Consider the following 21,125-nt stretch of genomic DNA (forward strand, 5'->3'; position numbering starts at 1 on the left):
GCGAATGCCTTGTTTTAGGATATAATTTTTGATGACCGTATACCATAAGTAGCCTGTAAGTTCATTAACCTCTTACAATCGTATGCATGTGCCACATAACCCGACTTCGTATACTGCTACGTAATTCACATGACGATAACATCAACTATAACGTAACATTAGCATTATGTTGCTTAAATATTACCAACTGCTCAAATCTAGTCGTATTTCACCGAATACGCATTTTGTCAATAACATTTCCTCATTACATATACACTTCCCTATCTCCATTATATAAGCCTATAATCTCTTAAGATTATCGATCATAACAACGATTCCACCTAACGAAATCATTCGTTGCTTTAACTGTAGTGCAGTATACGTATAATCCATTCACATAATCTCATCACCTATCATGGTTTTACGGTATTCCGTAACACAAGCAATCACATATTCTCAGCAAAACAATGCGAGTGTTAATATTTCAGGTTCTACTTACCTACTTTTGGTGTCAAGTTATCGTCAAATTAAATTCTATTAATCTAGAAGACGGTCTAATACCATTCTGCATTGCACTGGAGTTGAATTACCCAATGAAAGGCATAAATCTTCAGAATTACATCGATAACGTCGGTTTTCAAAGCTTCACATAAAATAAACAAGCACTCCTACTCGTTGATTATAGATTTGAAACGTCAAAGACTACCTAACTCCATATCTTAAATAAGCTATAAGGATTCCTTTTTAATGACCCTACTCATAGAATTTTTATCTTGAAGAATTGAACATTAACCATATTGCAATCATATATTAAATTAAATATTTACTATCGTTCATCCAAATATACGTAATTTTAACTACGAAAATTTAAATATAAGGAACTTGACTTATCTTGCTTTCGTTATTCGACTGGGATGGTCTTCATTCTGGATCTCCCTTGGCTCCCGACTCGAGTTGCGGTTCACGTCATCGTTGGTTACTGGTGACTGGCCTCGGGTGTGGGTGATGACAGCTGGCAAGGGCTCCCACCGGATTGTGATCCCATTCTTCTGGTTTAGTCAGCCATCGTATCTCCGTCGATTACGTGCGGTAAAAACATAATGAAGGATAGCATTAGGGAATAAATAATTTTGAATATATATTTCAGCTATCTAGTAAGTTATTCGTGAAGATGCAATATTTAGCCCAATACTTTAGGTATTTCTTGTTTGTCGCTAGCTTAAAGAATAAGCTGCCGATCTCTAAATCTTCTTTAAGATTTCGGCTATGAGTTCGTGTTGGCAAATCTTATGGGCGATTCACTACCTTCACGCCCGATGCTTTTACTTCGTACTTTAAGGTTTATATACCGCCGTAATTATACTATTAGCAGATTTCTTCTGTGAATTCAACCTCTTCTTTTCTTGAATATCAATTCTTGCTCACAATCTCGTTCCGATGATCAATACGATTTTTTTTTAAAAGTGTCGTCTTTTTTTTTACTCGGGACAACAATCTGATTCTTTTATCACGGCCATTTGCATTGCTAAGGTCCGATCGTCGCAATATCAACTCATGGCCTACTTGATTGGTTATATCTGCATTTTCTCTTTCATTATGTAACCTCCGTCATTTTTATCGCGATGCATGGCAAGTATTAGGGATGCAACTCCCGATCATGACGCAAATCGGGCAATAAAATGGTACAGTATTCATAACTTATCTGAAAGATGGGCGAAGTGTGTAGAAGCTTATAGCCAATATTTTGAATAAACAAAAATGAATTTCCATTGAAAATTACGCGTTTTCTTTACCACAAAAAACAGCAAACTCTTATGCATACACCTGGTATATCAACAGGCCATCGCATCAAATCAGTGCATCCACTGACAAAGATTTAGTAATTTATTCAACTGGATCAAAGAAATAACCATAATTTCAATCTCAATGAAATTTCAGAGACATTATTTGACAGTCTTAAGAAACAAAGAAAAAAAGCTGTGCTAAAAATATTATAACACTTTTCATACGGGTTCCCACCAACATCACCCTTTCCACATTCTGATACAAGCAGCTGACTTGGCAGTACAGCAGCTTTTGATAGTCTACACATGAGCATGCAACAGTAAACTGTTCTTGCTCATATACAGGTCAACCAGGACGTTGCTTCAAAATCAGGTACGCAGAACATGTTAATGCAATAAAATATAACAGGTTTTCTGCAGTAGGCCAACATATGAAGGATTCTAATCATACCTTTACTGAATTCGATCAAGATATTGAGATATTGGAGGTCCTAAACAAAGGTCCCTTGCTTGATGCGATGGAAAATTGCTACATTCACTTGGACCAATATTTTAATGTGGCCCCACATTTAAATGACATCTCCGAAAAACCAAAAATGTTGTTTGATTTTCTTATGTTACTTCTTACTAATAACAAAACTCTTAACTGCAGCTCCATCTTTCGTATTATGCATAACACTTTCTTACGTTATGCATGTCCTTTGCTATACGCTCCATAGTTCCCTTCTCTCTCTTACCTGCCTCACTTCCTCTTGTCCCCCTACCTTCTTATCTTTCCTTTTAAACCTGGCAATTTACTTAATTTTATTTTCAACTTTTATTTTCTCTTTGTTTCTTTCTGCATTATTTACTTTTCTTCATTCTTTTTACTCCTTTGACCCCGCGCTGAACTGAGAAAAATTCTCTTGAAGTCATATTGATATTACAACTTCCACCTTCTTAAATAGATTTCAATATTCAAATTAAAGGAAACTATCCACAGCTGTAATACAGTTTCCATAGAAACAATTTACAACATTTAAAACAGGCAACTGGTCACATTTTGTTTTTCAAGCATAATTTTTATGTTTATAAAGGAACATTATACATGTTTCATCCTTTGTACTTCTGATCAATTGTGACAATACCTTTTATTTTAATTGAGAATCTTCCTACTCTAAGCAGAACTCAGGACGAGTAAAATAATTATGTTAAGGTATCATTCTAATTGGGACCGTCATATTTACAGAGAAACTCTGTATGTGGTTCGACCTTTGTATAACATTTCATTTATGACAAGACCTTTTTTATACCGGGCGAGTTGGGCGTGCGGTTAGGGGCGCGCAGCTGTCAGCTCGCATCCAGGAGATAGTGGGTTTGAATCCCACGGTTGGCAGCCCTGAAGATAGTTTTCCGTGGTTTCCTGTTTTCACACCAGGCAAATGCTGGGGCTGTACCTTAATTAATGCCACGGCCGCTTCCTTCGCATTCCTAGGCCTTTCCTATCCCATCGTTGCCATAAGACCTGTGTCGGTGCGACATTAAGCAAATAGCAAAAAAATACTTTTTTATTTATATGAGAAGCTTACAGTTCTAAGTCGAACTCAATACTTTAAAAGTTCTAACTTGAGTGAAAAGAATTATGTTGTGTTAAGTGTCGTTCTAATCGTGACTTCAAGATTTTGAAATTGTGATTATTTGAAGTTTTATTCTCCAGATATTTTTAGGGGCATCATAAGTCCCATATTAAGAGTGTTAATATGTGCATTGATATAATTATATGTTTATTTACAATTTCTTGTTCTCATATTTGGCTGAAGATGACGCTCACCAGAGTCAAAACTAGTTCCAAGTAAATGTTATAACTTATGTAGTTTAATATTAGTATTGAAAAGGTGGATTTTTAATTTTACTTATCTATTATTCTCGGTTCAATACGGACTTAAAAATGAAATTCTTAAATTTAAACATTTAGACCTAGGTTAGATCGGATCTCATCATTTTTCACGTGATCAAGTCGTGTCTTTTGGAGGGCAGTTCTAAGAAATTTCATTTCACAGGCTTGAATACTACTACAATCCTTTGATGTTAGTGTGGAAGTTTCCAGAGAATATGCAAGGATGGGAATGAAATATGACTTGTACAGGATCATTTTTGTTCTTTGTCGGACCTTCTCACCCCATAGTAGGTGTCTATCAATACTGTAAAAGTTAGAGCCTTTGGTTACTCTGTTTGTTTTTTCTATCTCAGCTCTGTTATTACTAGCCATTATGCTTCTTGAATATCTGAATTGGTGTACTACTTCAACTTGGTGGTCCTGTAGTTTTATGTTGCATTCTGTATTAGGTCTACTGATTTTCAATGCTACTGTTTTTGATGGGTTCAATTTCATTCCATAATCATCAAACTTCTTACACCATGTATTCACATTAGTTTATACTCCCTCCTCTGTTTCATCCCATATTGCCACATCGTCTGCAAACACCAGTGCCTGAAGATCTTTATTACCTTTTCCTCTTAGTTCCTTTAAAATGGTATCCATAACTGCTATGAATAGAAGAGGTGATACGGCACTTCCCTGTTGTACTCCTTTGGTTGTACTGAACCATTCACAGTGACTTTCTCCAACACTGACATAGCTTTTGCAATTAGTATATAGCATTTGGATCTTCTTAACCCCTTAAGCGGGGAGCTCGGCACACACTAGCTCACTCTCAGGTGGGGAGCGATTTCCCTGACTGAAGAAAATATTTAATTACTTGATTAAAAACAATCTTAGACTAAAATGAACTATTGAAGGGCCAAAAGAGAAATATTTACTTCAATATAATGTATTTAATTGTTGAAAAATTTGATTATTTTAATTTTTCAATACTCTGTGCAAAAACATACTAAGTGCTTTCACACTGTGAAATCGAGATTGCTTCTTCCTAACAGCAAAGCTCTGGTTTTTGTTTATACAGTAACTTTCACATGAATATTTTAGGCAATTTACTATCAATCTCTGTCTGTAAATAAATGTTTCTGTATATGTAAATTGTAGATTTAAAAAGTTTACATGTACTTAAAAGATGTACAATGGAATAATTTATAATACTCACGAAATTTTGTGTTATGTTGGTTAGCGCTTACAAGGGATCAAGTTTATATCGCCTCCCTACAATTCATAAGTAACATAAACGGACTATATTACAATACAATACAGATAATGTTTACAGTATTTACAGTCTTTACAGTGTTATGTCTTTTACAGCTGTTCATTATGATACACACGGAAGCAGGTCATGTTATATAACCTGTCTCGCCTTCGCATAATTTATATAATTCCATTCCGAAACGCGATCGTTTTCTTGTTATGTAAACTTTCCACCCTAGCCACCCTTTCCATAGCAAGAGGTTCTCATCAATTGACATTTTGCCATCAGGGGTATAAGCTTCCGAAAATGTTGCTAACACATGGTCAAATACTGGATTTATCTCGTATATTTTGGGAGGAAGTTGTGCATTATTCACCTCATTGTCAGAGATATTAAAAAAGCTGTGGAGAAAATAATAATAATAATAATAATAATAATAATAATAATAATAATAATAATAATAATAATAATAATAATATTGGCTTCTCGTTCCACTAACTAATTTTACGGTTTTCGGAGACACTGAGGTGCCGGAATTTAGTTCCGCAGGAGTTCTTTTGCATGCCAGTAAATCTACTGACAAGAGGCCAACGTATTTGAGCACCTTCAAATACCACCGGTCTGAGTTCCAGGGGCTCTGAACTTTGGAGCGTGGGTTGGCGACCACGGGGCCCTCAGCTGAGTCCTGGCATTGCTTCCACTTACTTGTGCCAGGCTCCTCACTTTCATCTATCATATCCGACCTCCCTTGGTCAACTCTTGTTCTTTTCCGACCCCGACGCTATTAGGTTTGCGAGGGCTAGGGAGTCTTTCATTTTCACGCCCTTCGTGGCCCTTGTCTTTCTTTGACTGATATCTTCATTTTTTGAAGTGTCGGATCCCTTCTATTTTTCCCTCTGATTAGTGTTATATAGAGGATGGTTGCCTAGTTGTACTTCCTCTTAAAACAATAATCACCACCTCACCACCACCGGTCTGAGCCAGAATCGAACCTGTCAAGTTGGGGTCAGGAGGCTGGCCAGGCCACTCAAACTGGCAAGAAAAAATCTCTTCTGTGTCATCAACTCATAGAATATAGGCGTAGTGAACAAGCGATTGTGAGAAATAGTGTCCTAATTTAGGTTTCTGTACAATCCCCTGTGGCAACAGTATGGCCATAAGAAGCTTTATTTCATCCTTATTTGTTCGGACACGGTCTTGATCTCGATTCCTTCCTTTCGTCTTACTAAACTGGGTTTTATTTCAGATTTCCTGCTCGGCATCTATTGTCTGTTCAGCTATGTTCTGGCATATCTCGTCATAAAAAGTAATTAAATAAAATATTTCGCTCAGTTTTTTTTCCCTAAAAACACTCTCTTTACATCATGATGGAAATTTGGATCAAAGCGGGAATTTCTTTGTCCATTTTCAGTATAAGTTGACGAAGAACTTGCAATGGTTGGATTGTAATCGGTATTATTGTTACAACTGGCACTGTCATGATCGCTACTTGAACTACAAACCCTGTATATTCGAGCCTGCAATACTTATTCCAGGTAATTTGCTGTCACGAATTCCCCTTCGGCAGAACTTACTTCACTAATATCACAATTCTCCCCACTAAATACCAAAATTTCGTTTATCATGACCCGTAAATCATCTTCCTCTAACAGTGCGGACCGGTAATTCGTTATAAATATTTTATCGGAAAAAATGTAAGAAAAAGGATCAAATAGAACTCTGGTCTCAGCAGTTTGGACGGAAATCATGAAATATGACTGTATTACGGATGCGTATGATAATAAAATGTTGTGTAACTTGCGATAAACACATACTCCAGTCGTGAAGGAAGAACTCAAGACTGGGGATAATAAATCATGTCACAGTTCTAAAATGTCATCAGAGAGGTCTGTTCAGTGTCATAATCTCTAGAAATCCCTTCTACAGCAATATTATTGCTTCCAAGGGACGATTAGGCGATGAGCTAAAGCTTCAGCGCGGAGTTATTAGGCCTTAGGTCGTTCTTGCCCGAAGTCAGCTGCGTTCTTTATGTTGCAACTCATGGATGACACACTGGTATTGGGAGAACATAGTTGAAAAAATTCACATCAGAGGGCAGACTCATCCAGAATATGCTGCTGAAAAGGAAATAAACCTCTGCAGGCAGGCAACTGAGAAAAGAAAAATCTGAATCGGCGGATATATCCACTTTCCCTACCGAGCAAGCAACTTTTCGCCGCGGATCTCGCTGCATCGCCCACCTAACGGGTTAATAAGGTACTCCAGTACACCAAGTTTTCTAAGACTTTTCCAAATAGATGATCTAGGAACATTATCATATGCCTTTTCAAGGGCCAAAAACACAATAATTATGTCTTTTCCTCTTTCCCAGTGTTTTTTTAACAATAAGTAGAATTAAAACATGAAGCAAATCGTATACAATCGTAAATATTTCACAATGTAAATATTTACTCAGTTCAAGGAACCTAGCACGAGGCATGACAGCTATAAAATATGGCGTGTCAACACCTTTGCACCAGTAACTGTGAGGCTTCTGTACTAATCCCATTAGAACGCAAAGAGCAATATACATATGTATTTCATACACGTTCGTGGATAAAATATCTAGATCAGCACTGGCATACCTATTGGTTTCATCTGCAATATGTCAGGCAGTACTTAGATGATGGTATAATATAGTTAACCTCGACGTTAACTGTATTATACCATCAACTAAGTTCTGCCTGAAAATGAATTCCCTACTTATATTTTCACAAATTCCACTCATTGGGCACACTCCATTTGTTATTAAAAAGGTATTAATAAGTGGAATATTCTGTTTATGTATCCATTTCCATTCAACATGCTGTTCAACCTCTTCGCTAACATCACTTTCACTAAGTTAGGTCTATCACTTTCACTATTGGATAAATCATGTGATATCACCACACAGTGTCACAGTGAACTAGTGGAGGATATCGAGACAGATATGAAAGAAACCATGAGGTTGAGATTTAATGTTGGATGGGTAGAGGGAAGGATGAAGAAAATAAATCTAGTGTTCGTGTATTGTCATCCTAGTAGTTCAGCATATGCAAATAAGCATCTTTTTGAAGAGCTATTGGTGGATATTAGTATGATAAGAGAGAAGTTTGCAGAAGAAGAATATGTTGCTATTCAGAGATTGAAATGCGAGAATAGGGGAACAGAGCCCAGTATATAGTAGGGAAGATGGGAGGCGATTGTTGAAAAGTAGAAGAAGTGAGGATAAAATTATAAACAGTTAGGGAGAGAAGCTCCTAGAGATGTGCGCTGCAGGAAATTTGTATATTCTGAAAGGATGAAAGGAGGGTGAGTGTACGAGGAAATTGACCTATGTTACAGAGAAGGGAGGTAGTGTGATAGATATGGTTTTAAGCTCTGAAGGAGCGTTGGAGGATATTGTAAGGATGGAAGTAGGAGACTGGATGAATCACACCATTTCCCAGTGTGGGTTATGTTAAAAATGGGGGAGGAGAAGCATATAAGGAAGGAAGTTAAGATGAAGGATGAACTAGGGAGTGGATATAATAAGTACAAACGGTCAGAGAAAGTGGAATGGGACTAGGATAGGGTAGCAAAAGAGAAATTACAATTTCTGAAATATGGATGGGAAGGAGCGTTAGAGGAGAATAATATTGATAAAGCCTTGGAATTGCTGCAACATCCAATAAAGATGATAGCACAGAAGGTAAAATGTAGGAGGAAAAAAAATGAGGGTGAAGAATGGTTTAATAGAGAGTGTGAAGGAATGCGGAAGAGGGTGCTGGGTGCGTTAGGAGAGTATAAAAAAAAGGTGGGAGTGCAGAAAGGGAGGTCTTCTGTAAGTTGAGGAAAGAGTATAAAAAGAAAATTTGTGAGGTAAAAAAGGCGTGATTAGAGAAACAAACTGAAGCCATAAATAATGTAAGACTAACAGCATTGAAAAAGTTTGGGAAAGGATTAACAGAATAATTAAGGGTGGAAGGAGTCTAGAAATAAAGAGCATTGAGGATGTACAGTGGGTGAGCTACTTTGGTGAATTACTCGGGGGGAAGGGGGAAGAATGCTGGAGAAAGACGGGGGAAGAAGTAATTTGGAGGAATAGAAGAGTCGCAAATTACGAACTGGACAAGAAAATTACAAGGGAAGAAACCTTGAGAGTGATAAGAAGAATCAAGAGCAGGTCGGCGCGGGGTTATAATGGGATCAATAATAAGTTTTGGAAAGAAATTAGCAAAAATGTGACAATGATAGAGGGCATAGTTGAACTATTCAATAAGATCTTTGATCAGGGGAAGTACCTGAAGGAATGGGAAACAGGAATTGTATGTCCAATATATAAGGGAAAGGGTAGTAAAAACAGTTTGAATAATTATAGAGGGATATCTCTGTTAGATTCCTTAAGTATAATTTACACGCGGGTGTTGGCGAACAGGTTGAGTGAATGGGCCGAAAGAAATTACCTAAGTATTGACAGATTACCAAGGGGGATTTAGAAGAAAGAAAAGAACAGGGGATAATACAATGATAGTGATGACAGTTTTGGAGAAGTATAGGAGCCTGTCAAGAAGGAAAGAGTATGTGGCAGCAATCGATTTTGAAAAGGCGTTCGATAAGGTGAACAGAGAGGCTCTACTGGAGAAATTGGATAGGTTGGTGGTTTAGGAAAAGATGATGAGGGCAGTGGAGAGAATATATAGGGTAGTCAGGTTCTGTGTAAAATTGGGAGACGATAGGTTGAGCAGACGCCTAGAGTCTAAGGTGGGTTTAAAGCAAGGGTGCAAATTATCACCAATATTGTTTATTTTATTTATTAACGATATCTTGGAGGGGCATGGGTCAAGCAACTGGGCCGTGCTGGTAATTAATGGGGGTGGAGGTACCAGGATTGATTTTTGCTGATGATGTGATATTGATGACTCTAACTCCAGGAGGGATGCAGAAGGCTCTAAATGCAGTGTCAGATTTTGCGAAGAAATGGGCCTTGAAAATTAATGGGAATAAATCTAAAATGCTTGTAGCCTAAGTACACAAAGGAAGAAGGGAGGACGGGAAATGGGTCATGCAGGGAGAAAAGCTGGAACAAGTAAGTAAGTTGAAATATTTAGGAGTCATTATTAACAGTAAAGGCACTTGGAAAGATCATATTAGTAGGGCGAGAAGCAGAGGTTTGGCCGCCCTAGCATCAGTCAAAAACTTGCTAGCAAAATTTCCGAGCATCAGTTATAAAACCTTGAAGTCAGTTTTAAGATTGGTGATTTTTGGTAGGGTACTGTATGGCGCTGAAGTATGGGGGTTGGATGAGAAAAGAGTGGAATTAAGGCGAATTATCAGTAATTTCGGTAAGATGGTGATGGGGCTCCCACTGTGCACAGCTAATGCAGGGGGAAGAATTAATGCGTGGGGAGGATTTTGAATTTAAGAATGTGAAAAAAATAGTTCGATATTGGATGAATTTAAAAAGACAGGAAGGGGGAGGGTATTACAAGCTGTGTAGGAACAACAACGGAAGAGCATGTATAAGGGATGCTGGCTAGAAAAAATTAAGGGATACTTGGAGATGATAGGCTTGGGGTACATGTGGGAAGAGGTGTGAATGAAGAGAGAAGCTAGAGGGATGAAGGTGCTGACAAGGAAGATTAGAGATATGGGTAGGCAGAAATTATCGGCAGAAAGCAGATTAAGAAGTTTCCTTAGTGTTTTTAATAAAGTAGAGGAAGTAACAGAGATAAATATTAGACACGTTGATAGGTTAAACAGGGGAGGGTTGGTATGGTGGCTGAAGAGGCTACATCATAAAAATACGGGCTGGTTAAAAGGTAGAGATAAATCAGTATGTATACTTTGTGGGGCAGAGAATGATGATATTCACTTATTAGGTAATTGTGAAGAAACAAGTAAGATTATAAATAGTTTATTGAGTGCCAAACATCGAAAAATATTAGGAAAAGGGGATGAGTGGTGTATTATAAGGTGGATTATTAAGGAATGGGAAGACGGAGGAGAACTGAACAGGTATTTATGTGTGGTAAAAAATTCCTGTGTCAGAAAAATGGAAGAAGAAGAAGAAGAGTCATAGGGCGATTGTGGAGAGTCTAAGGGAGGTATATGCAGTGAATGCGAACAGGAAGTATAGCTTGGAGGGAATAAGGGGGTATGAGTTTGGAATGGGGATGTGTGTTTACATAGTGAAGAAGTTAGAATTCAAGCCTGGAGGTTAAGTAAGACCAAGTGATCACAAAGGGCATTGAGTTTGCGAGTTAGTTGAGTAAGTAAATGTTATGGTATGTTGGAAATGTAGAGGCCATACGGATTGCGATATTGTAGGATAGTATGCAAATGTTGTCATTTGTGTAACTAGGTCAGGGAACAAAGAATGCGAAGTAAGCAGCTGTGGAGGACATGAGCTGAATCTGTTGTAATGTGAACTCAGCAGTTCTTGTGGCAATCTGCTGAGACTGTCATGTGGTGAATACAAGGTCAGGGTGGAGCTAGATTAATCTTTTTGTATCAAATTAGTATGTAGATTCTTGTTTATTATTATTATTATTATTATTATTATTATTATTATTATTATTATTATTATTATTATTATTATTATTATTATATTAGAATTATTATTTTTATTCCTATTAGTATCATTATTATGATTATTATTGCATTGTAAACATGTATTTGGGCTGAATGCCTGTTATGTTCATTAACAATAAATAAATAAATAAATAAATAAATAAATAAATAAATAAATAAATAAATAAATAAATAAATAAATAAATAAATAAATAAATAAATAAATAAATAAATAAATAAATAAATAAATAAATAAATAAATAAATAAATATTTTTTTATAGGGTACTGTGTTTTAGTTGCCGGCCCCATGGTGTAGGGGTAGCGTGCCTGCCTCTTACCCGGAGGCACCGGGTTAGATTCCCGGCCAGGCATTTTTACCTGGACCTGAGGGCTGGTTCGAGGTCCACTCAGCGTACGTGATTAGAATTGAGGAGCTATCCGACGGTGAGATAGTGGCCCCGGTCTAGAAAGCCAAGAATAACGGCCGAGAGGATCTGTCGTGCTGACCACACGACACCTCGTAATCTGCAGGCCTTCGGGCTGAGCAGCGGTCGCTTGGTAGGCCAAGGCCCTTCAAGCACTGTAGTGTCATGGGGTTTGGTTTGGTTTGGTGTTTTATTATTATTATTTTATTTTTTGCTAGTGGCTTTATGTCACACCGACACAGATAGATCTTCTGGCGATGATGGGATAGGAAAGGCCTAGGAGTTGGAAGGAAGCGGCTGCGGCCTTAATTAAGGTACAGCCCCAGCATTGGCCTGGTGTGAAAATGGGAAACCACGGAAAATGTTTTAGTTTAGGGCACGTGTGTTCCTATTTTGCGTTGCGAGATGGCTAAGTGTCAGTATTCTTTCAAGACACTGAGCGAGAAGATGAAAATTATAAGGGAGGTTGACAAAGGACAAGTGACAGTTGCCTGGGATGCTATTCCTTCATCGACAATCAAGAACTTCTTCGTCAAGTATGGTTTGGTTCATTAAATGAAGTAGAAGAAGGAGAAGATGACAATGAAGATAAATGGGAGGAGTTATGGCAAAAGTCTGATGTCGGTATAACTTTAGCCGTATACATCGCCATATACCATGCTGAGACTACTTCAGAAAAGCAGCATCCTGCCATGATGATCAGCTGTGATCACGTGACGCCAAAGGTAGCTGCAGCTACAGCTGGTCTTGAACACGACAAAGATACGGCGCTGGCAGCAACTATTCTGTTGAAAAATTATGTACTTGCCACTCTAGCCATGTTGGATTCTGTAGTAAGTGCAAGTGATGCTGACAACACTACAAGTTTGTTTTGTTGCTGTCATGTATTTCTAACTGGAGAGCAGTGTTGCCAACCCAATTTTCATTTAATAAGCTAGATCATCATCCAATATAAGCTAGAAAATGTTAGAAAATAAGCCAAATATTTATAGCACTGCTCACCGGGTACAGAATAAAATTACCCTTTGTTCTGTTAAATTAGAAAACTACTATAATCACAAACCATGGACATTTATTATGTACACTGAGCTAGTCTTGACAGGTGGCGGTGGTGGTATTTATTGTTTTAAGAGGAAGTACAACTGGGCAACCATTCACTATTAATACTAATCAGAGGGAAAAATGGAAGGGGTCCTACACTTCGTAAAATGAAGGTATCGCCAAAGAAAGACAAGCCTACGAAGAGAGTAAAAGGAAAAGACTCCCTATGTCTCGTGACCAAATACCAGCGTGGTCATAATATTACATCATACAGGCACATTCCATGCTCCTGCTGGACCAGTGATGAGTCAGGTACCAAGACTAGGTGACCATAGCTATTTTCCCTGTTGCTACCACATCATACAAGAAGGGAACATAGGGAGAGACAGAGTAAGTTTTTGTTCATACTGGGTGAACCACAACACCGAATCACATGAGGCACATTGGATAAAACAAGCTAGATTTAGCAGCGAAAATGCTCCAGCGGGAATACTGTTCTTTTGCCGCTAAACGTTGGATTAAATAAGCTAGATTTAGCAGGGAAAAAGTTTAGTTGGCAACACTGCTGAAGAGTCTTGTTGGCTCCCCTGTGCATGTGCTTTATACTGTACTTGTATTGTGTCATGCTCGTGTGTATACAGTAGATTACTCTTTGTCTTTGAATTGTGTTTCGTTTTTCCAGGTGTGAGGTTATGTTTTACACTGTATGGCGTTATCCAAGAGCATTATTTAAATAAATGCACTTTGTTGGATACATTTCGGAAATATATATTTTTTCCACCTGCATTTGAAAGGCTTAACTGTGAATCAAGGTGATTGCATGCATTGAAGGATCTTGTGATGCAGCAAGGGTTGGCATTTCTGAATTTCGAGTTGGCGACGGTTAATTAGAAATCAGGTAATTTGATGTCCGATTTTAGTGTCCCAACGACTTCGAATTAATGAGGTTTTACTGTACAATGAAAATCTATGTTAAAATGTACATAGCTTCAATATTGGATGAATTTAGTTGTAACAGGTGTGGATCCAACCATATTTAATAACAACTATTGGTTGGCTGGAGGAAATACTTAAAATTGTGAAGACTGTTAAATGTTGTTCTATTTGTCATGGTTCTGTAAATGGAGTGAAGTTTTAAAAATCTGTTACATTTCTTCATGGAGAATACAAGTATAGCCAGGATCTAAAAGTGGAAACAAAAAGCCACGTGTGAGAACGAAAAATGAAGCAGAAGTAAAAGATAATATGAAGAGTCGCAAAATATTACTCACTTCCTCTTTCCTCCAGCCCTGTGCTTGAATAGATCAGATTGGGTAGGTGTTGACCTCCACACTGACTGGCGACCGTTGTGATGTTGTGTTGGATGGGGGAAACAGCGGGTGGTGATGACCTCTAGGCTAGGTCAAAACATGTGCTATGTAGCTTTTTAGACAGACCATTTATCAAATGGCAAAAGTGTATTGAACAGGTGGACTTTATACAATTAAATCCTTTTAGAATTTTATCTTAGTTATTTAAAGTCAATGTAGAACGGGAATGAAGTTCATTACTTGTAAAAAAAAAAAAACGAGGTACCTAGGTTAGAGTTTCAACCACAAATACTTTCACCTACAGCTAATAGCACTCAGATGTGTTGTTACCTGAGACAATGCCCCACAGCGTACCAGTCCGCTTATGGATATTTTGCCCAGCTGATCGAGCGCGTAACAGTCCACTTACAGTTGCATGTGGGTTAAAACAATAATGACCACCACAACCACCGAAGGTCAGCCTAGGAGGACGGTCAAACATGAACATCTTCTAACCAATAGGCTCTCTTGTCACTAATCCCAGTTCTTCTATATCTATCTCTTCCCAGCCGCCGACAAGCTCGTTTATGCTTGTCAGCTTCATCAGGAGGGCGGACATTAACACTCATTGAGGGGCCTTCTGGACAGATCTTCAGTCGTCATGTGGCATAAGTGTAGGACAAGAAAGCCTGATAAATACAGGAAAAAGGAAGAGACAAGAAGGAAAGGGTAAATTTATTTTTTTGCCAGGGGCTTTAAGTCGCACCGACACAGATAGGTCTTATGGCGATGATGGGATAGGAAAGGCCTAGGAGTTGGAAAGAAACGGCTTGGCCTTAATTAAGGTACAGCCCCAGCATTTGCCTGGTATGAAAATGGGAAACCATGGAAAACCATCTTCAGGGCTGCTGACAGCGGGATTCAAACCCACTATCTGCCGGATGCAAGCTCACAGCCGCACGCCTCTAACCGCAAGGCCAACTTGCCCGGTGAAAGCGTGAATAAAGTTGGTAAAAGAAAGGCCAGAAACACAGGGCAAACACAGAAGGAGAAGAGGATCCCACTTGCCATTTGTTTGTTCCTTCTCATTACTTAGATTGACCCTTTGGGATCCTGTTGTATTCCCACTGGACATCCAACTGACAAAGTGGAAAGATTCAACAGCAGTCCTTTGAGCACTGGAAGAATAAAATAATATTGTTTTTCATGAAGTGTTCTTTACCTCAACAGCTGTATGGGGAGCAACAAACGAAGGGGTGAGAACAAGGAACTCCTCGATGAGCGTAGCAGGGTGACATGCGACCAGCTTCAGCAGGTTAGGAAAGAATCTCTGGAGAAGAGGAGATGGGACTCGACTATCTACGAGGAAAGTGGCGATATCAAAAGCGGCAAGACCGGACGAGTAACTGCGGTAAACAATGTCCCCGAGGAAGTTCTCGCAGAAGAGTTGAGAATTGTAGCCTGTTGTTTCACCTGCAACCAGAAAACAGACTGTAATGAAACTCACAATAGAGAAAGATGTTCTCACATAAAACAGTTGGAAGGAACCAAGAGGGTAGCAGTGCTTGCCCAGACTGTTCAACGTTCCAAGATCAAACTCCAGCATAGTTGGTTGCCTTTTAACCCTGATAATACTTAAAACTTAATAACATAGTCGTAGTTCACCAATAGACACAGATTCAACAAATATTGCACAATATTTATTGAAATTCTTAACTTAAATAAAAGATCAACACACTTAATGGTTGCAATAGTTCAAAGGGGGATAAGAATGCACTATGATGGCTTGTTTCTATGCACACAATACTGCCAAATTTAACATAACAGTATTCCTGAAACAAAAGTGAACTTTCCACATCTTGTCCAAACCCGTTATTCTATCTGGTATCACAGTCTCCTGTACCGAGCGAGTAACTGCGTGGTTTGAATTGTGCAGCTGTGAGCTTGCATTCAGTAGATAGTGGGTTCGATGCCCCACTGTCGCCAGGGCTGAAGATGGTCTTCCTTGGTTTCCCATTTTCACTCCATACGAATGCTGGGGCTGTACCTAAATTAAGGCCAAGGTCGCTTCCTTCTCACTCCTAGCCCTTTCCTATCCCATCGTCGTCATAAGACCTATCTGTTTCGGTGCGACATCAAGCAAATTGTAATGAATAATATCTCCTGCTGTTGTAGTCACACATCAGAACTCTTCTGAAATATGTTTATTCTACAAAGAATGTGTGTTAATGGCAGCATTTAAGCTTTCGAGCAACTCTTGGACAATATCAGTTCCATAAAGTAATATTATTATTATTATTAATAATGTTATAATCAAATCGACTTTCAACCTATTAGGTCATGTTACGTACTTCAAAATTCATGGACTTGGCCCACAATGGGCGAATTGCATGTACTCTACAGTGTGACAGCAGTACTGCCAGATCTGTAGCTTAGATCCTTTTCAACAGAATAAAGATGATCTAGGCCACCACAGCTCGTAGAACAACTGACATGAAATCAGGAGGTTGTGGGTTCGGACCCCACTGGTGTCCGCTTGGCCATTTTTGTTCTGTACTTAACATCTCTTCAACACATACTACATGTACGTAACACGACCTAAGAGGTTGAAAGTCAATTTCGATTACAATGCGGTCGTGAAAATTCAAAATTAAATAATGTCATATGTGTTTTCTTTTTTTTTTTTTGCAGTAAGTACTTTTATGTTTTCAATTTTTTTTTTTTTTTGGAATCAAGATGCTGGGAAATTGTCCTGCAGGAGTTCTTTTATAAGCGGATAATGTATCTACACGAGGTTGATGTGTTTGAGCACCTTCAGATTCCACCAGAATAAGCCACTCAGGCCGACCCATAAAGTAGCAGCTTGGGGTCTTTATTTTCCCTGTTAAAACAAAGAGACACTCAACATCATCCAGCTATGTTCTGAATACTACAACAGACAGAACAAACCAACTTCTTCTCCAAAACCTTTCCAGGGTAACCATCCAATCATCGACTGTTTGCTCTGTCATGTGTTATAAAGCAATGCATGATGCAAGTTTAATGGACTAGTATAACTTGGAAACAATTCTCTAAGCCATGGGTAAATAATGAAAATATTGAGCTCGACTATTATTATTATTATTATTATTATTATTATTATTATTATTATTTACGTAGTTATGTACAGACTTCATTTGGTATAAATGGTGGTCTTATTATTTGTTGTACACTACCGGTCAAAAGTTTTCGATCACCTATGCACAAAACTAGATACTTTATTTCAATGTACAAACACATCGTAAAAACTAAATAGACCAACAAAATATATATTTTCTCTCTCTATCATTAGGTAGAATACAATATGGTTTATATATATATATTTTTTTTTGCTATTGGCTTTATGTCGCGCCGACAGATAGGTCTTATTGAGACGATGGGACAGGAAAGGGCTAGGACTGGGAAGGAAGTGGCCGTGGCCTTAATTAAGGTACAGCCCCAGCATTTGCCTGGTGTGAAAATAGGAAACAACGGAAAACTATCTTCAGGGCTGCCGACAGTGGGGTTCGAACCCACTCTCTCCCGAATACTGGACACTGCCTGCATTTAAGCGACTGCAGGTATCGAGCTCGTTGGTTTATATTTTAGCCTCTTCAAAGTATCCACCCTTTGCCCTCCGAACAGCTGCACAAACTCTTGGCATTCTGGAAATAAGATTTTGTAGTGTTTGTATGGATACTGCAGTCTAACAGCTCTGTAAATTATTCCATAGCTCTTCAAAATTAGTTGACCTCAGTTTTTGGACCTCCCTGTCAAGTTCATCCCATAACAGTTCAATGGGATTTAAGTCTGGTGACTGACTTGGCCAAATCATATTTTTCAGTTCCCCACATTTCTCTTTTCTATTGACATACCCTTTACACAATTTAGAAGAATATTTGGGGTCATTGTCCTGCTGCAGAACAAACCCACGACCAATAAGCCACTTGCCAGATGGAACTGCATTGTTGATCAGTATCCTGCGATATCCTTCCTTCTTTAATATTCCATTAATTCACACTAGATCACCGACTTTATCACCCGCAAAACATCGCCACACCATAACCAACCCTCCACCATGCTTCACCGTAGGTGTCACACACCGACTCTTCATACGTTCTCCACGAAGTCGATGAACAAACATTCGACGATGGCTCCCAAATACTTCAAACTTCGATTCATCCGTGAATAACACCTTGGACTATTGCTGCACGCTCCAGTTTTTATGTTGTTGTGCCCATTGCAATCTTTTCACCTTATTTTGTGTCCGTAATAAAGGTTTTTTGGCCGCTATGCACCCCTTTAAATCTCGTTCACGAAGACGGCATTGCGCTGGTAAGACAGAGATTGGAGCAGCTTGCATATCATTGACTTCCTCGCGAATTTCAGGTGCCAAACGAGTCCTCTGATGTTTACTTTGTACACATATGAACTGATCTTCCCTGTATGATGTTACATGGGGTCTTCCAGATCGCGAAACACTTGCATTGGCATTGGTTTGCTTGAACCGCTGCAATGCATACACCACTGTAGATTGGGCTACACCAACTTATGTTGCTATTGTCCTACTAGAATACCCTTCGTGATGCAGAGCTACAATTACAGCATGCTTTTCAGTTCCAATCTCCTGCTTCCGTCCCATTTGGAGGTAATATGGTATGCACCTGATCAGATACACAAACACACTGCTAGTTGCACACAGTGTACTGAAAACTAATGTGAACTGCTTGCTACACAGATAGCTGAAGGAATGAGGCCTCTTTGAGAGGACACGTCTTGGGTAAAGACACGTCAGTGTTGTTGTGGTTACTCATCAGCGACCCTCCATGCGGAGAACCGGTCAAATACACAACAGAGTCGTTCTGTCTTTACATGTTTATGCTTGTTTTATTACCAGAACAGGGCTATGATAGATTATTTAAAACTACATCTCTGTTTTAACCACAGATCCATAGTTGTGATAGGTGATCAAAAACTTCTGACCGGTAGTGTATGTGAGATTATTATCCTCATCGCTAGAAGGGGCTTCATTCATTCCATTCCTGACCCGGTCGAATGACTGGAAACAGGCTGTGGATTTTCATTTCATGTGAGATTATGTTATGACACGTCTGCTGTATGTATATTAATAAGAGTTTATTTAATGTAAGAACCCATAATTAATAGTACATAGTACCTGTATATATGATGTATAGATCCAAGGTATTGTTGTGCAACACACGGTAATAGTCCAGAACAACGCATCTTGTTACTAGAGCCCTACAGAACATTCGATCCATTTGTACATAGGTTACTGGAGACTCTAGAAATTATGAGAAAGCATGTTGTGTCATATTCTTCTAGAAGCCTGGCCAGGATATGTATATAAAGAGGCAGTCTTGGGAGTTGGTGTTGAGTTGTCTTAGCGAGAGTTGTGAGTGTAAGTCGTTAATCGAGTATGTGAATTCATTTGTTAAGAATGAAGCCATATTTTCCAGTGTTGACTTAATTAAATGCAATAAAAACTTTTCAGTCTGTCAAACACACAGCAATTACAATATAAATTATAACACTATAAACATACCTGTAAAATAAACACCAATATACAAAGAATGACATGTTTCATTCTACAAGAACATCCTTTAGATGCTATCAAATCACTTAAAACATGCTTATATATGTACAGTATTGTTTATGTTGTGTAAACTTGTCAATGATTGACAGTTTAGTGATAACATGAACCAGTAATGACAAAAATAAAATAAATTTACAACTATTAATATATTGGAAAACTTACGTACTTATCAAGACTTCCGATGTTAAGTCTGTTGTCACCAAACACTATTTCAGGACTGTGGTCATGGAAAGTTTTGGGCAAAGCACACTGCTCACGGAGAAGGGAGGGGAAGCATGGGAGGGGCCTTGTGGAACGTTGTGGATCTCTCCTATTGGATGACAGAGGCGAGTACACTGTACCGTGGAGAGGGGGGGAGTATGACGGAGCAAGTGGAGCGCTGTGGAAATTTCCATAAATATTGGAGAGGGGAGTGAAGGTTATTGACCTACTTCATGTTATAATGTACTTTTATGTAATATGGATGAATGCAAATTAAAGATTTTAGATTAATAAAGTAGGGAATTGAAAGAGAGACTAACTATTAAATGTTATTTATTATTAAGATAAAGGCTAATTTAATGAGAAGTGTTGTACAGATGTTATGTGAGGAGAGCGAAAAGGGGAGAATTTTTTAAATGTGTATGGTCATTTAGGTTAGTTACATTAGCATTTTTTGCGATGCTGTGATTTTGTTGCGTTGGTAGTATGTTGACATGTTATTGTGGCAGTTGTCTTCGTCTTCCTCCTCTCCTCCTTCTTCTTCTTCATAGCAGTGTTCTTTTCAAGACGGCAGTTTATTAGTGTGTGCGTACAATGTGTATATAATTTGTAAATGAAACAGTGTACACAGTTGACAGCATCTCCTGTGTGCATCTTTGTGGTTACAACATGCATACCTACAAATTGTGCACTTGAAGAAGGTCATATACAGTATACTGTATATGCAGTACAGTTATGGCAATATTTTGTTTGTGGTAGAACAAGGTTGTATAGTAGCTTAAAAATGAATGAATGAATGTGTTGTATGTCCCTTGTTTTTAATACTTTATCAAACTTAATTTTGAACTGCCTATGATCAAAATATAATTCCTCTCCCATGTTGACACAAATCCTGTGAATACCTCACAACAAACATTATAATATCTATTCCTTCAGTTGTTACTGAGAGAAGTCTACATTCAATGAACTTCTACAATGTTGAGCGCTCATTCAACATTCACTTTTTGAGTGATTGTACACCATGCCAGACACGTTTCTTTGTTGGTCGGTAGATGCAGAGTGGGTCTCTGCCCATAAGTGGCCATGG

At 38.4% G+C, this 21,125-nt stretch overlaps 1 protein-coding gene across 1 annotated transcript in view; it reads right to left on the reverse strand.

Moving 5' to 3' along the window:
- Positions 1–21,125, reverse strand: part of LOC136856737 (AP-5 complex subunit zeta-1) — a 216,093-nt gene that overhangs the window by 105,547 nt on the left and 89,421 nt on the right. The window contains exon 6 of the mRNA XM_067134821.2: positions 15,428–15,678. Within this exon, the coding sequence (XP_066990922.2) occupies positions 15,428–15,678 (251 nt within the window). The remainder of the gene's footprint in view (positions 1–15,427; positions 15,679–21,125) is intronic.

This window comes from Anabrus simplex, chromosome 1, assembly GCF_040414725.1.
Source record: "Anabrus simplex isolate iqAnaSimp1 chromosome 1, ASM4041472v1, whole genome shotgun sequence".
Taxonomy (NCBI): domain Eukaryota; kingdom Metazoa; phylum Arthropoda; class Insecta; order Orthoptera; family Tettigoniidae; genus Anabrus; species Anabrus simplex.